At 40.4% G+C, this 26,187-nt stretch overlaps 1 protein-coding gene across 1 annotated transcript in view; it reads right to left on the reverse strand.

Annotated features, from left to right (window-relative positions):
- COL9A1 (collagen type IX alpha 1 chain) overlaps window positions 1-24,061 on the reverse strand; it is a gene marked incomplete at its 5' end in the record, with an annotated part of 82,887 nt that extends 58,826 nt beyond the window's left edge. The window contains 7 exon segments of the mRNA XM_082668785.1: window positions 1,943-1,946; window positions 1,948-2,045; window positions 15,702-16,098; window positions 21,983-22,115; window positions 22,251-22,328; window positions 23,503-23,576; window positions 24,048-24,061. Coding sequence (XP_082524911.1) covers window positions 1,943-1,946; window positions 1,948-2,045; window positions 15,702-16,098; window positions 21,983-22,115; window positions 22,251-22,328; window positions 23,503-23,576; window positions 24,048-24,061 — 798 coding nt within the window.
- Between the last annotated feature and the right edge of the window lie 2,126 nt (window positions 24,062-26,187).

The following is a 26,187-nucleotide window of genomic DNA, read 5'->3' on the forward strand; positions in this document are numbered from 1 at the left end:
CCCAGGGTGGAGTCCTCACGTCTACAGAGCATTCAACCGAAGGGGGCTTGTGAGGAAGAGGGGACCTCTTCCTCAAGGGATTCGATCTTGAAGCTGGTGGTCACTGAATACCTCGATTTAATCGGTGATTGCGGGTCAGTGTTTTGGCCAAAGTGGAACAGGTAGGAGCGGAGGCGCTCCAGCCCAGATCAACTACAGTGTCATTCTGTAGACCTTCCTGTGCTCAGGAGAAAGCTGGGGGAATCCTCTCAGGGAAAGACAAGGGAGGATGGGGGCGGGTGGGGAAAGCGGTGAAACCCAGCGAGCGCCTGGCCCTCTTTCAGATCCGCCTGCAGCGATTCTCTTGCAGGAGGTCTGGGCACCTCGCTTCAAAAACACCCCAAATTTCAGGCTGACCCTAGGGTGTGACCCCTTTTATCGGCTGCAAACAGCTCAGCTTTGATGGTGTTAGAGGGAAGGCTGGCCTCTGAAATAGTTTGCACACGTTGCTTAGGGAATGTGAGATTTTTTTTCTCTGTCTCTCTTCTAAATTTAAAAAAAGAAATAAAGAAAAAAGCTTCATTCTGATGAAAGGAAACTTGGTTTTTCTAAACTCCGGGGACCAGACAGGTTACAATGGGGTCTTTGTAAGTGAAACCTCAAACGGCGCTGGCTCCCCTGCCCCCGCGGGGTCCTGTCCTGGGCGGAGGGAGGAGACGCCGAGCCTTCGGGAAGCTGCCGAAATTTCGAGGCGAGTCCGGGCCGCGGGTCCACCCTGACCAGCGGGCACAGTGGGCGGGATGCAAAGTTTGCTGGAACACCGCCTACTCACGCTGGGCTGCCCTGGACCGCGCCAGGAGGGGGAGGGGACGGGGGAGGAGAGGGGGAGGGGACAGGGGAGGAGAGGGGGAGGGAAAGGGGGAGGGGATGGAAGGGGAAAGGGGAGGGGAGAGGAAGGGAGGGGAAGGAGGGAGGGGAGGGAAGGGGGGAGGGGGAAGGGGCAGGGGAAGGGGGGAGGGGCAGTCAGGCTGAAAATTAAACCCCGGCCTCCAGCCTCCGCCGGCCTCCACCGCCTGAGCCTGCAGTATGGGGGCCCGGTGGGCGAGGGGGCGCCCTTTCCGGGACCGTAGGGGTCACCTAGGGCCCCCGCCTCCCACCGTGCTCGCCGCAGGATGCGCGGGGCCCGGCAGCCCACGGGGTGCTCGGCACCTTCCCTGAGGCTCCCCCGACGGCTGCGCCCCCTGGCTTACCAGGTCGGTGGTCTCGCTGGGCTGGAGAAGAAAAGATGGGGAGACAGTGGGAAGGCGTCCCCCTAAACCCGCGCGCAACTTACTTGAGCCACGCACAGGCAGAGCCCCGACAGCAGCAGTCCCAGCCCGAGGGCCCCGCGGTCCCGCGCCGACCAGGCCATCCCCGCCGCGCGCCGCTAATCCCCGGGCCCGCCCTCCACGCGCGCACAGTGGCGCTTGTCCCCACAAAGAGCGCCCCCAGACAGAGAGGCCTAAATTCCTCCTGTTTGTGAGTGGCCCCGGAGAGGGTCCTGGGGATTGGAGGAGAGCTTGCGGGGCCGGGAGGACGGATAGAATGACAACAGTCCCTTTTAACCCCTTCCCCGCGGCCGCTCAGGCCGGTTCTGCACGCGCCCCTCCCGCCCCAGGGCAGCAAGCATCCTGCTGTCCTAGGAGCCAAGGCGACGGCCTGCGTGCCACTGAGGGCTGCGACCGGCAGTGTTCTTGCGGAGATGTTTGCGAGGGGAGGAGGGAGGGTCGTAAGCCACCCAAGGTAGAAACAGACACCCCCGCCCCAAGGTGGTTTCTACCCGCCCAGCTGTGGGTGGGACCGGTGCTTCCTTACTGTCTATCTGGTCTGTGCTGCAAAGCCTGGATTCTTAAGAGAAAGAGAGTGGGGAGAGGGGGATTTTGAGGAGGTGGCGAGAGCTACGCTGGGTGGAAGTGGTCTTTACAGGTGGTCCAGGGACTCGCTGTTACCCTCGTTGGCAGCTCCTGGCAAGTTTCTCTCCTGGGTCGCAGTGGGTCACAATGAATCAGCATCCACTGGAGTTCAAACTGGGGAAAGACAGCAGCCAGTCAGTTCAGGTTTTTTTGGAGCACAGAAACAGGTCGCTTAAAAAGGAGATGAGTTTGTAAGTGTGGTCCAATGGTTAAGTGTCTGGTCACCAACTTGAACTGGTTGACCTCAGCAGACCAGGACTTTTGTTCCTGAATACCATTTTTATTCCAATAGGAACGGGCTGCAAACCCTTCCCACTTTTCTCCTATCATTGGATGTAGATGACTTTAGCTCTGCACTGCTCCAGCACAGCCCTGGGCAGGAAACCCATCACTGGCACTGACTTTCTATTTCTGTCCTCACCACAACGTTCAAGAGGTAGATTCTGTTAAAATGAGTCTCAGAGAGAACAGGAAACTGTCCTAGGCACCAGCCAATAAGTGTCAGAGTCTGGATGGGATCCCAGAGGACATATGCACTGACACTTCACACGGGAAAAGATTAGAAACAGAGGCGGCACCAGGAATAAAGTAGAGAAAGGAAAATTGGGTCCTGGGAGAATATGCGTGCTAGACATTTGCCACAGAGTGTCACAGCTTAAAATGGAAATAGGAAGGTCTGGAAGTGGAGGGAATGAGAGAAATTTAGGACTCAGGAAAAAAACAAGGTAATAAAAAATATTTCAGTTTAATTCATTGGTTGAAGAGATATAAAATTCCTAGACAATTGAAAGTCAGGTGTGTCTTGACAACCTCTTACCTTTTAGCAGGTGTTAAGGGAGAAAGAAGAACAGGAGAGAAACAGAACAAAGGAAGAGTGGCCAGGTCTGAATCTGAAAGCCTCAGGTGAGAAGGTTAAAAAAAAAAAAAAAAAGATGTACCCCACAGGAAGCCTGCCACCAAGTGCCACTCTGGCCCCTCTTCAATGAGGAAGTTCCTTGTCAGGCATTTCTGTTTGGATCCATGTTTCTTGGTCAGTTGATTCTCCTGACATTCTGCACATGTCCAGTTCCCAAATCTAAACATAATGTCATCTAAATATAAAGTAGCTTAATGTAAGGTAATCTCTTTTCTTTCATCCAATGGTGATTTGCACTCCATCCCTCCTGCCAAAATGACTCCATCTACTGGATCTAGAATCAAGTTAGACACATTTTTCCCATTGTTCCAGAAGCAACCAGAGTTGAAGTTACTGGATGGAAGGTCAGAGTTGGAAGGAATGAAAGATGAAGTCCTTTCCTTCTCCCCACAGACGAAGGGAAAGTTAACCAAAATTTTATAAAGGGGTGAAAATAAGACATCAAGCTTTGACATTCCTGCATTGGTGCCCCTTCTCACAGGCCCTGGAATTCTCCTCTTCCTCCATTTTTCTTGTTTCCCTCAACCATACTATGCCTTTTCTCCAGAAAATGTGGACACTGGAAAAACGAATTCAGTGAGATGAAAAGAAAGTGAGCAGCTAAATCAAGACATATTTTAGGGTGGAAAGTTATCTACAAATTGTATGAAATCTATGCTGATCTGCATGTTCTTGGTGTGAATTATTTAACAATTGCATATTGACATCCTACAAAAGAACTGCTTTCCAAACCACACAATAGCTTGCAGCTAAGGAAATCACTTTAATCAAACACTTTGTTTTGCATCATAATAGTCTTGTTTGCTTGGGAGGGATTTTATCTTGGTTCTGTTCCAACCTGCAGAGGAAACTGTAAAAGGAAGATGAAAGAATGGAACAACCTTTTCCTTAATGACTACTAAGTACCCGGCATGCCCCCAACAGCTCTTGGAGGCCAGTCACACACGGGTAAAGGGGCTCAGAGGGGTTAAATCATTTGCCGGGTCGCACAGCTAGTAAACGTCAGAGCTGACATTCCCAATGTTCCTGACTCTAAAATAAGGACTTTCTCTGCTATCCCGGTCAGCCTCCTTGGTGCATGCAGCATCTCTCCAGAATGAATCATGATTTTCTAAGCAGGTAACCCATGCGTGTGGTGATTGAACATTTGTACTAAAGATGAATAGAAAAGAAGACAGACCTAGAAATTAAAACTGCATAAACTTACTTCCTACATGTACTAGAAAACTTCAGAACTCGACAAATAAATTTTCATAAGAACTCAAAACTCACCCTACTTGCATGCTTGTTATAGAAACAGATCCAGAAGCAAACTTTCTACTGTTCCTCCCAAAACTGGCAGCCGTTTCTATATGCAGTTACATATTCATGTGTATGACAAAATATCACATAGGAAATGTGATTTTTTTTCCTCAGTGACCAGATAAAAGTTTTACCAGAATAAGAAAAGGTGCCTCCCCTTCCCTGACTCTCAAAATAAAAGAGACCACTCATACAATGTTATTCACTAAGTCCTTTGTGAATTGGTATCAAACTAGGCATGCATTGTATGTGGGTGATTCTTTGATTCTCAAAAATAATTCATACCTTAACCGCCTTGAGAAATTTTAATTATATGGCTAACCAGGAAACCTATATCCTTTGTTTAGATAGTTCATTAAAGTTACTTATTGCAAATGCAAAGTAATTCATTAAGCTATTTTCTCAAAAATGTAATTCTGTCTGGATAAATAGGTACACCTGTGTAAGTACGCACGATGCAGTTGTGGTGCAGGATAAGGGGGAATGGAATGGAATTCACTTGTGAATACAGGCTGGGTTGTGACAGAGTGTCACCCAGATCAGAGGTTTCTGAACACATCTGTGCTTCCACATAAACACCACCTATGCACTAATAATCATCTATACAACAACCGTTTGGGGGCATACAATATGAATTCTAATTTCCATGCTAATTATTTTGAAGGAAGATTGGCAGAGTTCCCTGGTAAAAGTCACTCTCGTTATACATCTAAAATGCTGATTTCCACACATCTCTCATTTTCATACCTGGAATCATTCTTCACTTTGAATACCCATGAACAAAACATATGTGACTAATGTTTTAATTTAGTCCGTCAGCAAACATTTTTCAAGTCCCAATATAAGCCAAGCACTAAGGAAATATTCTACGGGAACCAGATATTCTCCTCCCCATAATGGGCTTACAGTATGTGACACGAAAAAAAAAATACAAGCAGAGAAATAAAAAGTTAAAAGTTTTTTTTAATCTGTTAAGCAGAACATGAAAGGCCCTAGGACAATCCATATTTCTCAACGTAAAATACCTCTGCATTGTTTCAAGGCAAACTGGGTTGTGTGAGTGTAAGTTGTCTTACATCTGCCTAGATTCATCATTATCCAATTGTTTTCAATAGGACTCTGAGGTATAATTCTATCCCCTAAGCTAGAGTAGGGCCCAGCTGACAACACATTAAACCAAGGAATTTTGGCCCCAACTCTCTACTCTTTTAATAGGGCTAGAGATTTCTACTTACTTTGCTAGGTTATTGACAAATATTAATAAGGTACTTAAGCCATTCAGAAGAACTAAACAAAAACTAATAGCAGACAACTACCTTTTCCTCCGAGAGAGAATTTTAATGACAAACTATGGAACTTGACTCTATATTAAGGAGAATGGCACAAGGCTTAATATTTTGCAAACTGAATTATGATTAGATTTTATATACATTGCCTAAAAACTAGCCCTTCAAATATAAATTCTTTAATAGGAGAGGTGATTCATTAAGCTTTTTGTCTAGTCAGTAGCAACAAAGATTTAAAGAGATACTTGAATTCACAGATCTCGTCCTTCTTTTCAGTTTATGATGACATGTTGTTCTCTACCGTCATAAGGGACCTCCTCTAGGTGAAGCTTCCTGGTTGCTGAGCTGGAGGTTCTGAGCTGTGACAAAATCAGAAATTCCCCTAACTTTGTGTAGACTAGGCCATGCGGTTCCAGACTTAGTGCCAAGAATGTGGTTAAATATGAGTGGGCAACACTCATCCAAATCACACCAAAGGCAGAGGCAGAATGGTGAAAGGGGAAAGCAGTGGACTTGGAGTTAGCAGACTGGCAACTAGTCATTTACTCATTTTTTAAGTCAGCATATCTTTGTATAGCACATTCATGTGCTTCAAGAAAGATAGTATGGAAGATACAAAAATGTTTAGTGTATAGGACAGTATCTAAGCTGAAAAATGTTTTTGAAAATAAATACGACAGCAGTTGAGATGAGAAAGATATACTTCTGGCTAAGGTCATCAACAAGGGGATCATATAACATGGAATACATAAGGAGGGACCTGAAGGCATTTAAGGTTTTCATAGCAGAGATGGGGAGGTTGAAGGATAGAGTTCTGAAGAGAGGAGGTGACAATAACACCAACAAATTGAACCTAGAATAAATGAACACGTTTCCAGAAACATACAGACTGACAAGACCGGGTCAAGAAGAAACAGATAATTTGAACAAACAGATCACTAGAAGTGAAATCGAATCTGTAATTTTTTAAAAAATCCTTACAAACAAAAGTCCAGGACCAGATGTCTTCACTGGGGGATTCTACCAAACATACAAAGAAGAACTTATACCTATCCTTCTCAAACTATTCCCAAAAATTGAAGAGGAGGGAACACTCCCAAATTCATTCTATGAGGCCACCATCACCCTGATACCAAAACCAGACAAAGACACTACGAAAAAAAAAAAACTACAGGCCAATATCTTAGATGAATATAGATGCAAAAATCCTCAACAAAATATTAACAAACCAAATCCAATAATACATAAAAAGAATCAGACACCATTATCAAGTTGGAGTCATTCCAGTGCCACAAGGATGGTTCAACATACACAAATCAATCAATGTGATACACTACATTAAGAAAACAAAGGATAAAAATCACACGATCATCTCAACAGATGCAGAAAAAGCATTTGACAAAATTTGGCATCCATTCATGATAAAAATGCTCACCAAGCTGGGTATAGAGGGAACATATCTCAACATAATAAAGGCCATTTATGACAAACCACAGCCAACATAATACTCAACAGTGAAAAGCTGAAAGCCTTTCCTCTAAAATCAGGAGCAAGACAAGGATGTCCACTCTCACCACTTTTATTCAACATAGTATTGTAAGTCCTAGCCACAGCAATCAAACAAGAAAAAGAAATAAAGTATATCTAATTTGGAAGGGAAGAGGTAAAACTGTCACTATTTGCAGAGGATATGATACTCTGTATAGAGAACCATAAAGTCTCTACACAAAACTATTAGAACTAATAAATGAATTCAGCAATGTAGCAGGATACAAGATTAATATACAGAAATCTGTTGTGTTTCTTTACACTAATAATGAGATATCAGAAAGAGAAAAAAAATCCTCTTTAAAATTGCTTTAAAAGAATAAAATACCTAAGAATAAATTTAACCAAGAAGGTGAAAGATCTACACTCTGAAAACTATAAAACATTGATGAAGGAAATTGAAGATGATACAAAGAAATAGAAAGACATCCCATGCTCTTGGATTGGGAGAATTAATATTGTTAAGACGGCCATAATACCCAAAGCAATCTACATATTTAATGCAATCTCTATCAAAATACCCATCACATTTTTCACAGCACTAAAACAAATAATCCTAAAATTTATATAGAACCATAAAAGACACAGAATTGCCAAGTCAGTCTTGAGAAAAAAGAACAAAGTTGGAGATATAACCCTTCCAGACTTCAGACTATACTACAAAGCTACAGTAATCAAAACAGTGTGGTACAGTATCAGCACAAAAACAGAACATAGATCAATGGAACAGAATAGACAGCCCAGAAATAAACCAGTTAATGGTCAATTAATCTATGACAAGGAAGGCAAGAATATACAGTGGAGAAAAGACAGTCTCTTCAACAAGTGGTGCTGGGGAAGCTGGACAGCTACATGTAAATCAGTGAAATTCGAACACACCCTCACACCATACACAAAAATAGACTCAGAATGGCTTAAAAACCTAAATATAAGGCATGATACCATGAAGCTCCTAGAAGAGGACATAGGCAAAACATTCTTTGACATAAATCATAACAGTATTTTCTTAGAACATTCTCCCAAGGCAAAAGAAATAAAAGCAAAAATAAACAAATGGGACCTAATCAAACTTAAAACCTTTTGCACAGCAAAGGAAACCATCAACAAAATTAAAAGACAACCTACAGAATGGGAAAGAACATTGTCAAAGAATGCAACTGACAAGGGATTGATATCCAAAATACACAAACAGTTCATATAACTCAATACAGTATGGAAAAACAAACAATGCAATTGAAAAATGGACAGAAGACCTAAATAGGCATTTTTCCAAAGAAGATATACAGATGGCCAATAAGCACGTGAAAAGAAGCTCAATGTCACTAATTATTAGAGGAAATGCAAATCAAAACTACAATGAGCTATCACCTCACACTAGTCAGAATGGCTACCATCAAAAAGTCTACAAGTAATATATGCTGGAGAGGGTGTGGAGAAAAGGGAACCCTCCTACACTGTTGGTGGGAATGTAAACTGATAGAGCCACTAAGGAAAACAGTATGGAGGTTCCTTTAAAAAACAAAAATTAAAATTAAAAAAAAATAAAACCTACCATATGATCCAGGAATCCCACTCCTGGGTATATATCCAGAAAAAAATGAAAACCCTAATTTGAAAAAACACATGCACCTCAATGTTCCTAGCAGCACTATTTACAATAGCCAAGACATGGAAGCATCCTAAATGTCCATCAACAGATGACTAGACAAAGAAGATATGGTACATATATACAATGCAATATCACTCAGTCTTTTAAAAAATGAAATTTTGCCATTTGCAGCAACATGGATGGACCTAGAGATTGTCATACTAACTGAAGTTAGCCAGACAGAAACAGACAAATATATATTATATGACATAACTCTTATGTGGAATCTAAAAAATAATACAAATGAAGCTATATACAAAACAGAAACAGACTCAAAGACATAGAAAACAAACTTATGATTACCAAAGAGGAGAAGGAGGAAAGGAGGCACAAATTAGGAGTATGGGATTAACAGATACAAACTACTATACATAAAATAGAAAAGCAACAAGGATTTACTGTATAGCACAGGGAAATATACCCAATATCTTACAATAACCTATGATGGAATATAATCTGAAAAAAGACTGAATCATCATTACGCTGTACACCTAAAGCTAATGCAATATTGCAAATCAACTATACTTCAGAAAAAAAAAAAAAGGTCTCCTCTTAAGATGCTCCTAAATGCTCTGTCCTTATCTCCCCCTCCAATATACTGTCAAAACTCAGCCAAAGAGATGCTTTAAAAAGAAAACATGTTGTTTATCTAGCCCAATTATCTGATAGCTTTCTATCTCACACATGACAGGAAAGCCAGGGTGCTGACAGTGTCTCTCACCTTCACATCATGGTCCCTCTCCAGCCTCAGAGCCTGCTTCTCTCCGTCTCATCCCAGCTACACTGGTCTCCATGCTTTCCTCAAAGACAGCCGACAACACTAACACAGTCCCTTTGACTCACTCTCTCTTTGTGGAATCCTCCTCCCCCAGATAGTATATACGTGCTAATTCCCCCGACTCCTTCATGTTTTGTTTTGTTTTGTTTTCTCAAGGAGGCTCTCTCTCTAGGCACTCCAATTGTCTTCTTTTTTCTCTACAGCAGTTATGACCACCTGTCATACTATAAACCTATTGATTTACTCATCTGTGTTCATCACCTCTCCCTAGAAAGAATGTAAGCACCATTGCAGCTTTAATTTCTGTCTATAACTTAGCAGATGTTTAGTAAATAGTTAGTGTTAATAAATGAATACATAGAAATGGATAAGAAATATAATGAAGAAAGTATTGTTAGTATTTGCCTTCTTGTTTGATTACAACTCAGGGCAAGCCCCTTCCCCTGTCTGGGTTTTCATTTCTTCATGTATAGACTGAGAGGTTGGAACTACATAGACTTAGTTTCCTATAGCTCTGAAAGCCCATGATTCTATGGATACCATGTTGTAACCAAAGAAACTAACAACAGAGGAATTAACGTGAAGAGAAGGGAAAATGCCGTTGAATGAATCTCTTGCTTTCTAGTCACCCAGTCTACATAACAAAGATTCTTTATGATCTTAGTCTGTATACATTTTAGGAAAAATAGAATACTAATAACAATGATTTTTTTTTTCATTGCAACAGTCTGGGCACAGCTGAAGCCAATAAAAGTTTTTGTACTTTCTATTTTCCATTAAAAGCAAGTTTGGCCGTCGTTTAGTTTTCACTCTGGTTGTCCTTAGCACCTTCCCCCATCATGGCTCCTCCTGTGATAGCAGCTCTATTTTCTGTGCTCTTCTTGTTTTATTGCCACCTAGTGCAAGATCCAGCGGATGTAGCAAGCTAGGTTTTATCTCTGAAAGACTAACAGTCAACGTTCAAAAATAACCTGATCAAATCACACCAAAGTGTTATAAAAAGTATTTTCTATGGATATGTACAGATAACACTACCATTTCTTTCATATTTATTTAATACTTCCTAGTGAAAGAGTATTTGTAAAAAGCACTTGTCAAAAGCAACGTAATAAGCAAACAATAGTTTAGATATTTTGCACAGTAGATAATGCATTTCTTAAATGACTGAAAACATAACTTTCCTATAATATTTCTCAAATACCAGAAAAAATATTAATCACAACCTCATAATTTATCTTTCCCATGTTATCATTCATGAAACGTTCTTTGTACACTGGGAAGTTAGTATGACAATTCTGTGGGATAGAGAGAAAGACATAGCTTCTCCATCCTGGGTTTTGCTGGTTCTTTCTATAATATTTGCTCTCACATTTTCTCTGAATTTGAAAAAAACAACATAGAGCAACACGGTTGAAATATAATTTTTAAAAGCATTATATCTGTCTGATTAATCATGTTCTGCCTTGGTTTATTCAGAATATGCATAGGTAAAAAGATAAAGAGTTTTCCTCGTGCACTGTTGGTGGGAATGTAAATTGATACAGCCACTGTGGAGAACAGTATGGAGGTTCCTTAAAAAACTACAAATAGAATTACTGTATGACCCAGGAATCCCACTACTTGGCACATACCCAGAGAAAACCATAATTCAAAAAGACACATGCACCCCAATGTTCATTGCAGCACTGTTTACAATAGCCAGGACGTGGAAGCAACCTAAATGCCCATCGACAGATGAACGGATAAAGAAGATGTGGTACATATATACAATGGCATATTACTCAGCCATAAAGAGGAACAAAATTGAGTCATTTGTAGAGACATGGATGGACCTAGAGACTGTCATACAGAATGAAGTAAGTCAGAAAGAGAAAAACAAATATCGTATATTAACACATATATGTGGAATCTAGAAAAATGGTACAGATGAACCAGTTTGCAGGGCAGAAATAGAGACACAGATGTAGAGAACAAACGTATGGACACCAAGGGGGGAAAGCAGGGGTGGTGGTGGTGGGATGAATTGGGATATTGGGATTGACATGTATACACTAATAGGTATAAAATGGATAACTAATAAGAACCTGCTGTATAAGAAAATATAAAATAAAATTCAAATGTAAAAAAAAAGATAAAGGGTTTGAATCATGTATTTGTAAAGCCATATATACTTTCATCCTCCCTCAAAGAAGCCCAAACCCCTAATGTACATCCCTGAAAAGGTAGAAAGCCTTACTTTGTTTTCTAATGGAGCCGTACCAAATAACTCTCCCGGGCAACCACGTTGCCAACGAACAATAAAGAACCTGACATAAAGTCACGTTTTTATGGTATACTGCCAAGAAACTGAGCTTTGCCTAAAATACAGGCACAAAGGCGAATAGAAAATATGGAATTTATGGCTTTGGAGTCAAACTATGTATTATAGCAGTACTTTGGGGAAAATATAAATACTCTGAGCCCACTAACTAACCACGAATGATGCGAAGGTGTTTGAGCTGTGCAGCACGGGAGCAGCTGCTCTGCAAGTCTTATGTAAACCTCTTGCAACTGGTTTCCTTTTCCAATTTAGAAAAGGGAAAGAGACAAAAGATGGGCTAGATCGGGAGAAATCACAAACAAGCACAATATAAATGAGTCTCTTAGTGTTAGCGCCCCATTAAATGTTGTGTTCCACTGCCTTTTTATTATGCAGTTCCTAGGGTTACCTTTTGACATCTGTTAATACCTTTAAAAGGGGCGTTTGCTTTACTAAAGAAAAGCAAGTGCCGATCCTGAAAAAAGTATTTAATTAATGTGGAGTGTCAAAGATTAGAATGAATCTGATTTCATGAAGGAAAATAGAAAAAGACACTGTTACTTGTTGCTTTCATGTTAGCAGCACATTTCATTTTAATCTAAAATCTCTCACAAGGAATACTGAGGACTTGCTGTCTCCAAATCAAGAGAAGAGTGCCCTATCAGGATGCGTCCTCTACCACTCAGAATACACAGATCCCGCTGTTCACCACTCTGCAAGTCTTCCAAGAGACAGTCGCTGCAGTCATTGATGGCAGCTTGAGATTTCAGCCAACGTGAGACCATCGGCCACAAAATAAAAACAAGGGCGTAGGGACAATTCACGGGCATTTGGGTTTGTCTGGGGACTCGTATGAGCACTTGACTATTCTTAGTCTAGAAAAGTAAAGAGCAGTGTCGGAAAACTAATAAAGCTAGAAAAGGTAAGAATTCACAGATATGGGAATTCCCACATGAGAATTCCTTTTCCTAGAACACTGGACTTTATCTTCTCCTGGGTAACTCTCCTCTCCCCCTAGGATTCCTCTCAAAGGCCACCTCCCACAGGAAACCTCCTTGGACTTCACTCCCATGCCTCCCTGCCCCCATCTGAGTGAAGAGCCTTTTCCCTGTGCCTCCCTCCACTTTCCTGATCCTTATCATGTTATTTTGTCATCGTTTACTTATCTCAACCACTCACCCTCCCAGGAACTGGGAGAACAAGACCTGTGACTTGTTTAATTCTCTACACCCAGTATAGAGGCAAAAACTGAAAGCTCACTAGGGACTTCCCTGGTGGTCTGGTGGTTAAGATTCTGCCCTCCCAATGCAGGGGGCACGGGTTTGATCTCGCTGGCTGGGGAACTAAGATCCCGCATGCCCTGCGGTGTAGCCAAAAAGTAAATAAAAAACAAAAGCTCACTAAATGAATAACAAGTAGGACCAATGTCTGAGGACATGTTTTATACTGCACAGTTTCCCTTCTTTTAAAAAAATTTATTTTATTTTGTCCTGCAAAGTAAATTCTGAAAAATCTATGCAAATCACAAATACCTTCCAAAATGAGAATGATGAGATCCTTTATAAGAAAAGATATGTGGTTATTACATATGTTTCTATTTTTCTCAAAGGAAAGTTAGTTGGCATAGACAAAATAAGGTAGATTAGAAATTTTATGCCTAACACTGTTTCTTACAAGCCAAGAAACCTACATGAAGCCATGTCTTCAACTGAAAAATAGAGAGAATCCAATCTGTGTTTGCTCTCTTATGAACTTGTTGAAAGGATAAAGTAAGTTAATGGGAATAGAAGTATTTTTAAAACTTTTACATTGGTATATTAGGGGTATTAAGATGCTAAAAAAGCATAAATGGGATTTAATTACGTAGAGCTTTCTACTTCTTTGTCTTATACAGGGTAAAAGTTGAGGAATATGTTTTGGTGACAAGTTTGAGTTTGACATTGTCACAGTCTGTCCTTGGACGTAAGTAGGATATTTTTGGACCTATAACCTTGATCTATGTTAGTTATGGTTACCACCACCAACCACATCATCAAATACAGAACTTTATGACACGTTAGACCCAAGTCTCTTTTGTGTTTCCTCGTGGTAGAGTCAGAATTCAGTACAAAAGAAAAAAATCGTTCATGCCTGTTCCAAATACTTTTAACATGGACAGTGTGCTGACTTTGAAAAGCTCCTTGGTGGAACAAAAGTGAAATGTAACACCAGCTGCCGGCATCTTAGTTGCATTCCTGCACACGGCAGAATAAAATTGAAGATAACTGTCCCAACTGGTCTCCACTGTGATGTAAGACCACATTCGGCAGACAACCTACAGTCAGCTGTAACATGATCGGCTAGACTATAATATAACGAAGTAATACTGAGACTTTACTGCTCTGGCCATCAGTCAACTTAATAGCATCCTAGCATGCAGAATTCAGAATTATAATGACTTGAAATGTTTTTCAAGAGCAATGAATTAGTAAATCAATTATACAAGTACTTGACTGCTATCCATCACAGTGAGGACATACCCGCAGGTCTCCTTCCCTCACTTATGGTCCAGAAGTGACACAGACATGGCAGAGGTTGTGTGGTCTGAAAGCCACCCCAATGCCATTGCAAAGGTCTTGCTGCACAAAATTTCAAGATGGCATCACGATGGCCCACTGGCTTTCTAACCCAGCCACTTGAGTGTGATAACTCACTATTTGGAGGAATACTTTCTCGAGTGCCTACAAGTCAGAGCAGTAACGTGGCAGTTAAAAATTGCTTCCTGTCCATCACAGAATATAGAAATTTCACACTATCCTTCACACTAGTCACACTTCTTCCCTTGAAAATAAGTTATTTGAACAATTCCATTACTGAGATGCCCGATAACCTTTCTTTCTTTGGACAAGTGCACAGGAACCATTCAAAATCATTGTGTCACCTCTGCTACCCTCCATGATATGAGTTCTGTGACTACAATTTAACAGCTCTGTACGAGAGACAGAAGTGGGGTGGGGGGGGGAATCAATAGTTTATTTATTGAGCTCTAAATTCTTTTGTTTTTTCCAATAGATCACTTGTCCAGTAAGATATAGTTTTTAAATTCCCGTAACAATATTATGAAATATCCTTTAAAGGACAGCTCAGTGAAAGTTTAACGATTCAAAATGATAGAACTATATGGTACTAGTTGGCACAATTATTGTGTCATCATACAATTCCTTACCTTTATATCCATGGGTCTCTACAGCAAAATCACGAACAGAGCTCTAAAATCCTTTATTTTCATAATATGTCATGCGAGACCTACTTCTAAATAAAGAAATATTGTGCCGTCTACATGATTTTCATTCTTGTGGGTCAGATACCATACAGCCTCCTAACCTTGCCTCTCACCTGCCCTCACCACCCCCCATCACACACACTCACTCACATTTTCACACACACATTTCATCCAAACCAGCCAGGCTCCAGATCTTTGAATGTGCCTACTTACTCTCTTACTTCTTTTTCCTTTAATGCTCTTTCTCTCAGCTAGAATATACTTTCTCCTCTTTTTACCAATTCAAATCCTTCCATTTCAAGGTTTCATTGCTTCTGAGAAGCATGGGATTCTTGACTAACTGAATCCACCACTCATCTTAACCTTACTTTGAATATGCTCATTGGTTATTTATAAGCAATAGGTACCACACAAGTATGGGTTTCTTTCAAGTTGCCTCAAAGGATTCTGGGTGCTCCAGGTGGGCATGTAGCATCTCCCAAGTAGACCTCAAGCTCCTTAGGATGAGGAAACATCTACTCAACTTGCTCTGATTCCCCATTCCATCTGGCAAGTGTTTCTGCTCAAAAAATGCACTGAAGGCATCTTGCAAAACTGCTTGGATGACTTTTAAAGATAAATAACTGTCCATTGTTTAAGATATTCGAATGATTTTTAAAGATGTCTGAGGTATTAATTTTCACCAATCTGGGTTTGTTTTAATCTCCCACAGTGTACGTTTGTATACTTACCGGAACGGAAACTTGAGGATTATCCACAAGTTTTCCCAGCACAGCAAAGCCATCGACATCGATCTGGCCTCTTGGCTTTATAGGTAAGGACTCGATCCTGTTGCAGTCAACAAAAAGAGTCGCACTGCTCCTTTCCACGCCAATCATGATCTTATGCCACTGGGAATCAAACAAGGAGGGCAAATTCGAAAAGGTCACAGTTTGGAGACTTCCGTCCAGTCCCTTGTATGAAAACGCAACAGATTTTGTTTCGCCATTAATCTTCACGCCAACTTGCTCCTTCCCCGAGGAATCTTGAATCTGCCAAACGCTCCAGTTCTTTTCAAGTGTGCTTCCAGTCATCCGAAAAGTGGTTAGAAAGGAGTATTCTTCAGGCAGCCCACTGGGATATAATTGCCTGAGCAAAATTTTAAGACAGTAAATGTAAACCTTGTTTTCTGTACCCAAGCATATTACCATATTTCCTAATTATGCTGTTTTAGATTCTAGACCTACAGAAAGGCTCCAGTGTGAAAAACCATGTACAAGTTGTTCTTTCATGACTGTTCATAAAGACCTTCACTGAAGTTCCTTCGTGTACATTAATGTTTCATCTTAAAATACACATCTTAAAATCTTAAAATACACATTTAAAAAAAACCCTCCCTCATAGCTAAGGAGTGTTCCCAAATGTCACATAATCCCAACAGTATTACTATTTATGCTACCTAAAGAGCTACTATTCAGCAATTCCACCTCAAAAAACACATTCCGCCAAAAACACATTCTTGCAAAGTTCTGGGCAACATTCTTCCACAAATGAGAGAAGAGATCATTTGGAATCCAAAGCAGCTCTACCAGTTTAGGACACCCTTTAATTAAAGCGGGTTCTTGAAATTTTATTTTAACGTAATATGTTAGGATTTTTTGTTATTTCCATAATTGCTTGGATTTTCCCCTCCCCAAGTATAACCTAGACTCATAAGTACTTTGAGAATCGGTCACTTGCAGACGTGAGAAACCCCTTCACACTGAGCGTGTCTGTCTTTTCCAAGGACTTCAGTGTGTTAAAGTAGCAGCTGGTTGCTTGTCACTGGACATGTGACAAGGGAAAGGTGACCAGTTATTAATTCTCTACTCCAACCCAGTTGTTCCTCAATCTGCCAGTTAAATCTGTATCATGTCAACTTCCTTTACTGCTCTAAATGGCTGCATAAGACTTCATTGTTCCTCCTGCATCCCCCATCTCTGTGAGGTAGCCATCTGGAGCTGCACCAGCTACCTGGGTCTTCTGTTGATGCCAAGTGGCTAAAAGCTGAAGACCAAACTTTAAAAAATCAGGACACAGTAAATGTAAACATCACCGTTACATCTTTACCTTCAGGGGCTTGAAGGTTGTTTCCTTCTACCTTCCTCCTTATAAGCATAGAAAATTTCCTAAGCAAAGGAGAAATCCTAGGAAAACTAGATGCCAATTAATTTTGTTTGAACAATTACGGACCAGGATCCAAAGTCCTAAATAAACTTCCTTCAGGTCAAACTCCTGTTTTACGGCCCTCTTCTTGTGTAAAGAAGAAAAGGCAAGAAGAAACAGCTAAGTGGATACTGGTTTAATTTGTTACAACCTAATATGAATAACATAAAAAATCATTGTATTAGCATATGCACTCTGCCCGTTACTTTAAAATATATTGCTGGGGTCGAAAAGTTCTAAACCAAAATTTTCCTCAGCCCCAAATGTTTAGCTGTCATAGCTAGCTGTCAACTATGTCAACAAATGTCATTGCTTTGTTAGTTTTATAAAAATAACAAAAATGTGAAAGCTTCATCTGAGTATTCTTTTATCATCCAAGTACTTCTTTAGCCATTATTTTCTAAGATGACTTTAGTTTTTATTTATAACACTGGGTGAATTCAATTTTCAGTTCATATTTTTAATTGATTACTGGTGATGTTTATTATTCTTATTGCAAAGCTTTCAATTTGCTAAATATATTTTACGTCTGTCAAGTGTACAGGAGGTTTAAATATGTACATTTTAGAAGATTCAGTTTGGAACTAAAGAAGAAAAAAACGTATGCAAGAACTATTTACTATCCTATCTTCCCAGAAAAAGAATGTCTAACATATCTATTTTGATATTTGTTTTCAATATAGATTCTGTTTGTCATTTTGACTTTAGGTTTCTCAGATTACACCTATTCCAGAATCTTCTAGAGAAGAAACTAAGGTTCACTAATGACAGTGTAAGACATTGCCTACTTTAAATTAATATTGATATGTTAGTATTGATAATACTAGATCCATACACACATCCTTAAAATATTCATGCCCTTTGATCCAATACTTTTCATTTTGGAAACTTAAGAAAGTAATCACAAAATGGTGAAACAGTTTTATTTATGAAACATGTATTGCATCATTTGTAATGACAAAAAGTTGGAAATAATGTAAATGTTCAATAAAATAGTAATTGTAAACAGTGAAAAAAAGATATTGCCTACTGTGTAATTGTAAAACCTTATGGAAGTTTATACATCTCATTTAACCAACCTTGATTAATTTGGAGCTAGGAGGTAACTTAAAAGTCTTATTCAATGGTGAAATTTGGCAAGTCTCCATTTAAATTATAATTTTTTTTATTATTCTTTCCAACCAATGACCTGAATTTAACTAGATACTTAAAGAGTTTTAGGGGGAGCCCAAGATAGTTATTGTTGAGGTGTGAGTTTTTCCAAGAAGGAAGATAATCCTAATATTTTATCTTCTCTACCTTAAAGCATTAATTTTCTAGGCTTTTAAAAACATATCTGTGTAAAAAATATCAAAAAATAAGAAACTTATCTGTGTCACCTATATATTTGTTTAAAGATGTACTGAGCAAGCCTGCAGAATTTCATCAGTCTCTAGGAAAAACAAGTCTAGGTGTTTTGATACTAGAAGTCACAGTAACTTCTCATGACTCCTTTGCAAAGACATTATGAGGTTAACAGAGGGATCTCTCCCAATTTGTGCTTCATCCAATCTCTCCTGCTAAGTGAACAAAGTGATTGTGTTGAAGGTAAGATATGACAAAACGTCTTCATTTACTTCTGACTTGGTCACGTAATGCCAAAAACTTTTTAAAAATGGGAGGTGGTTGAGGTTGCTGGAAGAATAATTCATGATAAACATGTGGCTAAGTCAAGAGCGGCCATCTCTCTTTCTCCATATATATGAGTATAATATGTGTGTTTGTGTGTCTACACAAATGTCATCAAGATTATCATGCTATTACTCTTTCGAACTAGGTTAATGCAGTAAGAGGGAAGAGGAGAATGGTAAGAGGAAAAACATGGTGAGAAGAGAAAATTCCTTTTAGTGTTCAAGTTAATAAAATATATGTGTGTGTGTGTTTATTTGTGTACACCTAAGGCCATTTAAAAGTCCTCATAAGTTTAAGTTATAGGGCTTCCCTGGTGGCGCAGTGGTTGAGGGTCCGCCTGCCGATGCAGGGGACGCGGGTTCGTGCCCCGGTCCGGGAAGATCCCACGTGCCGCGGAGCAGCTGGGCCCGTGAGCCATGGCTGCTGAGCCTGCGCATCCGGAGCCTGTGCTCCGCAACGGGAGAGGCCACAGCAGTGCGAGGCCCGCGTACCACAAAAAAAAAAAAAAAAAAAAAAAAAGTTTAAGTTATAGAACAGTCAGTCTCATTTTCTTTTTTGAACAACTGAGATTCTTTTCTGGCAACTATGCTCTACACATCGATAAGTAAACTTGACAGGATACATAATTTAAAAGAAGCTGAATCTATAAATGATTTACTTCATTATGTTACAATCTGCACAGACTACCTTAAAAGGAGAACCATAGGGTTTGAATAAAACATAAGAAATCTTTGAACCTTGGAACATTTGTTTAGGACCTTAACCCAAAGAAAAGCTACGGACTGTTACTGCAAACAAACATAATATATTTGAAGTACAAGTTGAGATTGTGACACTCTTATGCCTAAAAAAAAGAATAAAAAGCACCAAAATTATGTGGCTCCTAATATTTCTAAAAAATTGAAACATAAATAAGGATGAATCGTGACTCTATCACATTAGCTCCATATGCCATACTCTCCCTCCCAAAAAGATCGTGCTAATAGTTTCTTTCACTCCTTCAGAGCCTATATTCTCCTGCACAGATTCCCTTAAAAACCAAGACAGTCTACTGCATGCATGGTTTGAGAGCAGTTCAGGTCCCTGCCTTTCTTGAGTGAATAGGACTTGGAGGGCAGCTCGCAAAGAAAGAATCCACTAAGGTGAAACCACCCCCATCTGCACCTCTCTCTTCTACTGCTCTCCACCACTTACAATAAACATTTCACCAACACCCGTGTACCAGGCTCTATTCGTCATCTCCGTGTACTAACGTTTTCTCTTCATGGCAACCCAATGGCATCATTATTATCATTCCTAGTTTTAAACTGAGGGAACAGAATCAAAGACCGTCTAAGCAACTTGCCCAAGGGACTCCACCTATCTCAGCCCTCTGGCTCTCCTCCTTCCTTTTTTATTTCTTTCTGCTACTCTCTTCTTCTATTCCTTCCTCCTTCTTTCTTCATATCTTAATAAACCTTGCCAGTAGAGCAAGAGCCTTTAGTCCTTGTGGGAGCAAGGAGTCAAGGAGACAGAAAATACGGGACATTGGTAAAAATGTCCTGGGACGTTTTCACCTGTGGAAAATATTTCGTGATCACTCTAGGCACTTAGAGAAAAACAACAGCAAAGATGAGCAGGAGGTAGGAAGGCTCCATGGCCTCAAGTTTATCGACCTCTGAACTTAGAGTTAATGACAGTCCAGATTGTACCTTAAATTATAGAGAAGAAAGGTCAACATTGAGGGTCTCGTGTCATGTTTAGTTATTTTATTGAAGAAAGAAAAACCAAAGTATTCTAAAGCTTATTTAAGAACACATCTAGCATATGAAAAGACAATATAAGAAAAAAGTCAATGGCTGCTATCATGCCTTTAATCTTTCCAAATGTGACTGGTTTCCAGGGTCAGTATGGGATAGTGGTTAGAAGCTCAGCTTCTGAAATGATTCTCCCTGGGTTTCAATCCCCCCAGCACCTCCTAACCCTGTGGCCTTATGCAAGTAACAAACTTTCTGGCCTCGGTTTTCTCCTCCATGAAATGTGGATAATAATGTCCCCACCATAAAATTGTAATGAAGATGTTAATTAGTAAATCTATAAAAAGAGCTTATACAGTACACTATTTTGTTTTATAAAATATAGTATGTTCAAAACATGAATTTCTATCTGCAATCTGGCACTATATCAGAATATTCTAATTTTAACAAAATGTTCATTATTATAAACATTTAGAATCTCTTGATATCCTTTTAGTGCTCTTATAAATCATTCTTTACCTTTACATCTTAATTTCTATCAAAGCCCTAATTTTCTCATTCATATACCAAAGGAATCTTAGTTACATTTTTTACAGTGCCCTAAAACAGTCAATCATCATCATCTTCATTACATTTAAGGTTTTTAGGTGATATAAAACTGAAACTCATTCCTAACAATGGCATGATTCAAAGCTTACACATGCACTAAACCACCTCAGTTATAATAATTTAGAAGAAAAGGCTTAGTTCCAGAGAAGGAGATGCAGGATTTTTAAAGTATTATCACTACCATTGTTTCTGTTATCATTATTCTAGTTTTGCTTTTGTTTGGTTCCTGCCAGGAGCCAAGCACTAGATGTGTGGATCTATTTCAGCACCAGGATGCTTGAACAGCGCCATCGTGAGCCTTCTAACCGCTCAGCGGTTTCTAGTTAAATTTATGGGGAGCTGCAAGAGCGAGGAGTTATGGGGATATATGTATATGTATACGTATAGCTGATTCACTTTGTTATAAAGCAGAAACTAACACACCATTCTAAAGCAATTATACTCCAATAAAGATGCTTAAAAAATTTTTATGCTTAACCTCTGGCACTTTTCACAGAGGGTCCTTTCAGGCAAAACCAGACAAATTTTAGAAAAACAGAGAGCAAAGTAATAAGAACATGTCCTGAATCAATGTATAATAGCCTCAGTGATCCTTTTTTCCTGGAATGGAAAGTAAATTACGTACTGAAAACATGAAGAGCATTCACATATTCAGGTACTAAAGATAGGTAGGTAAATAAATTCCTTCATCTTTAAATAAAATCATGATCCAATAAACACTGAGCAGGAGATGACTCTCAAGACTGATTAGATTTTCATTTTTTAAGTTGCGCTTGAGGCAGATAATTAGATCAAGTATTTTTTTACGTTACCTGGTTGGAATCCTGAAGTCTACCTTCTTTCCCAGTTTGTAAGCCACTTGTAATGCAGTGGACCCCACTACCCTCTGGATAGCTTTTCTAGATGCGGCTTTATCTATCTGGAACTGAGAAATCAGGTCAAACCCTACAGAAAGAGAACATGAAATAAAAGTCTAAAATGAGATTGGTTTCATTCCTTTCCACAACTTTCCCAAATAAAACATGTATCAGGTAGGTTTATAGAAAACATGCATTGTCAATATGATACACTGATACTCACCTGGTAAATCATCTTGTCCAATCCTGACCTTTGGACAGAGTTCATTTTCACCATTAGCATTTGAATTAACAGGGAACCCTGCAAAAGAGATAACATGTCATCCTACCTCAACCCCTACAGGGATCATGGGGATATATCAATAATAATGAGCTGGGCAACTGTTTAAAGTACAAAGTTATACAAAACATACTAAACTATGCTATATTTACTTACAAGTAGTGTATTTGGCTTTAACTCTATGACTCTATGATTATAATTTATACATCTTCAACCCATCCTGGAAGTGAGGCAAGGCACAAAGTTGTTTTAATAATTTGTGTTGGGAAAATGTTCCCTTTGGGGAAGTTCAGAATTTGTTCTTTTTGGAACCAGAGCTGCATGATGTTCTGAATGGCACAGTGTCAGAAGACTGTTTGGAAAACTTCTGGTGATTTGGGCTAGAAGATATTCCTTTAACACCACAAATTTTAGAAATTCTGAGAGGAGCCAGAGAGCCAGTTCAATGGGACTTCTGAAAAGTGAAGTTCTTAAGAATCTTTGTCAAGTTGAGAAAGGAGTTGAGGATGCCTTAGGATTCATTAACCCTAAACAAAATATAGAGGATGCACTTAATTTCATAAATTTATTCTAAGAGATCAAATAAGCGTTCCAACTAGACTATGACCAGCATCTTAGAATAAGGAAGAGTGACAAGACAAAAGAATTGTGAGAATTAAACCCTCAATCACAAGAAGGATGAGAAATCCTAGAATGAAATTGGGTGCTCCTTACTCAAGTGAAAGGTTGTAGAGGGGGACAGTTTTTTCAACAACACAGAAGGCTTCTTGTAACTGTCCAACACCGGTGCCCTGCTGGTCCTCACCTGGTGACAGACACGTCCTAGATTTCAGAAAAAGCATTTTCCAGTTACACAGCTTTGGCCTGGCCATTTCAGTACATCAAACATACTCTTTATATGCCCCCTGACCCCAGATTATTGGCTTCCATCCATCTATCCATCCATCATTACCAATCACCATCTGAACCAGGGAGGCGCTGGGTGAGGCACTGCAGCCCACAGATTAGGTCTCCTGCCCAGCTGTGATCACAGCCAGGACTTTTCCATGTGCAACACTGACCACGGAAAACAAGCTATAGAGCAGGGTTGAAGAAGGAGGGTGTGAAGGGTCCTGGATGCCTCACTCAGCCACAGTCCTGCTTGATCCTTTCCGGAAGGAGTAACATTGTGAAATCTAGAAACTGTGGCCCTTACTTGGGCGGCGCTTGACAGTTGCAGATGCCCAAGGTCCCACAAAGCTGCATACAAAGAAGAGAAATGGGATTTTCCTGAAGAGAAGAGAAGAAAAATGACTCAGACAGGAGTCCTTCCACATGGGGACTGCTTCACTGTTTTAGATACAGCTCACCTGATGACTGCAGGTGACCGACCCTCAGTCCAGTTTACTTCTTCCATTTTCTTTATTAAATCCGATGAAGAGATTTAATGAGTTCTCACATTTCTGTCTCGCTTTCTCCATACCTACCTGTCTCACTCTTTCTACACCCATATCCTTGTCTCTGCTTTCGTTTATCTTCCTTTTTCTGCCTCTCCATCTGGGTGGCTGTCTCTTTCTCCCTCTTTCTCTGGCTCTCTCCTGTCTCTCATTTTTGCTCTTTTCTGTCTCACTCCATCATCTATCTCTCTGTCTCTCTGCTCTCCCCTCTCCCCTCCTACCACCACTGCAAAAACACAGACCTTGGGTTCCAAGGATCCCCAGCCCAGTCTCCCCACGACTCTTTTCTGCGTCAAGGTCTTACCAGAAGTTCTTCATTTTCCTGACTGGTTTTCCTTTGTTGCCAACAGTCCCAATGAAGAAGGGGTTGTGGGGAGTCAGTGCCCCCCCGAGACCCCTTCAGTGCCACCCCAGGCCGGCCTTGGTCCCTCCTGCCCCTGTGAGGGCTTAAAGCAAAGGGAGTGAACCAGAGGCATCTGGTGACACTTTAAGCCAAAGCAGAGGGAAGGGGTGGGAAGAGGCCGCCCTGTAAGGCCAGGCCTAGCCAGGGGTGTGTCCCCAAAGCTAACAAGGTTACACTGAAGGAGGGATTAGCAAGGGAACGTTTGCTGAAAAGAAAAAAAAAAAATCAGGATGTGGAGAAATTCACCAGAAAAAAATCCAGACAAGCTGCTATAGGAATACAGTGGAAGCTTTGAGAACTGCTCTAGGAATACACTGCAAGCTTTTGGAGGACTTGGGTAAAGAGGGGCTCCCTGGAAGGCAGGGATGTGGGAATTCACAGCGGCCCTGGTGCCCAGCCAACCTAGGTTTGAATCCCGGTTTGTTCTGAAGCTCTTCAGCTGTTGGCCTCAGGCAAAGTAGTTAATCTGCCTGTAACTTAGTTGCCTTAACTGCAATCAATACAAGTTGAACTTAGTTACCCCAAACAATTGTTAAAGAATTAAACAAAATAGAAGAGCCTCACACCTGGTCTTTGAAAACCATCATTATTCCCCATAATCATTGTCATTGTAGCTAACACTTCACCATGTGTGCCGCTCTGTTGAAAGTACTTGACGCCTGATAACATTTAATTCTCATTGCACTATAAGGTAAGACTGAAATGATCTCTATTCTAGAAATGAGACAACTGGGGCACAGAAAATGAAGTAACTTGTAACTTCAAAGTTGCACAGCTAAGTTACTCAATACACTGCAAGCTCTCTGTACTTGATGGCTGGAAATCTTGATAAAATATAACATCAAGCCCAGGTCTTATTTTTTCTTAAACTCTATAGTTACAGCACCAGAGCTGAGCAGAATATCCTCGGAAGTCAGCAACATATTATGCTCTAAAAACAAGTTGAGTTCCAGTTACAAGGAGCACAGACCTGGAGAAAGAGATTTGTATCAGCCCCGTGTCACACACACCCACTCTCTCCCAGAACCTGAGCAAGCCCCCATGCCACCCACTCAGGACGGTCGAGCCCAAAATCAAGGACTTTCAGGGTCGGAGCATCCAATGATCCTAATAAGTCCATGGTATCTAGCATGAAGTTGCTTTGCTTCCTTGACGTTTCTTTAATTTTTAAATTAATTAAACATTCTATTTCACTGCAAAATAAGCAGTGTTGCTTCTTATGTTTTGTTTGGTGCCCCCCCCCCCAAAAAAATCCTTTCCTCTTCTGCCTCTCTCAGCTCGCTGGAGGGTTTGGCCTGACAAGTTGGGAGCTAGGCAAACTCCACTGTCCATTTGTGCCCCATTGCTTTTCTGTTCATGACCTATCTGTTGGACCCCTGTCTCCCCCCAGCGTTGGGACATCCATTTCGTCACGTTGTCTGGGGCTTTCCACACGGCCCTGTCATTCTTCTTTCATCTATCAAAGTTGCAGTTTCCTAGGGCAGCCATTCTGGCTGAGTCACAGAATTACAGAGGGTCTTAGCTTATTCTTATAAGTCAGCCAGAGCTTATCTTACATAAATGGAGCAGTTTATTAGCCCAAAGAACTGATCCTCTACTGGTAGGACATCAGAGGAGAAATTGTGCAGCTGGGGACCTCCTGACATCCTGAAATCACACAGGGTAAGCCAGCCCTAGCTCCACAGGGAAAAGGGCCTTTTCCAAAGGGACCCTCTCCACTGAAGTTCTCTATTTGCGATACAGATCCTCTAATATTAATACTCTGGGAAAGAAGAGGCAGATTTCCCTATGGAATTAAGTGTTCGAGAAATCTTTTTGTTAAGTGTTTTAGAGATCTCACCTCTGCTTTCGCCCCCCCCCCTCACTTTGAAGAATCCTCTCCAGCTACGATCTGAAGGCAAGTGAGGGAGAGACTTTAATAAAAGATAAAAGAATAGAGAAGAAAATGGGTTTGTTTATAAGTAGTTGGGCTTCTTTCCAGCTTGGCAGTTTTATTTAAGGTGGTAAAGAGCAAGCAACAACTCTATTAAGGAAGAATGTA

The sequence above is a fragment of the Grampus griseus genome (assembly GCF_964374135.1).
Source record: "Grampus griseus genome assembly, chromosome: 13".
NCBI lineage: Eukaryota > Metazoa > Chordata > Mammalia > Artiodactyla > Delphinidae > Grampus > Grampus griseus.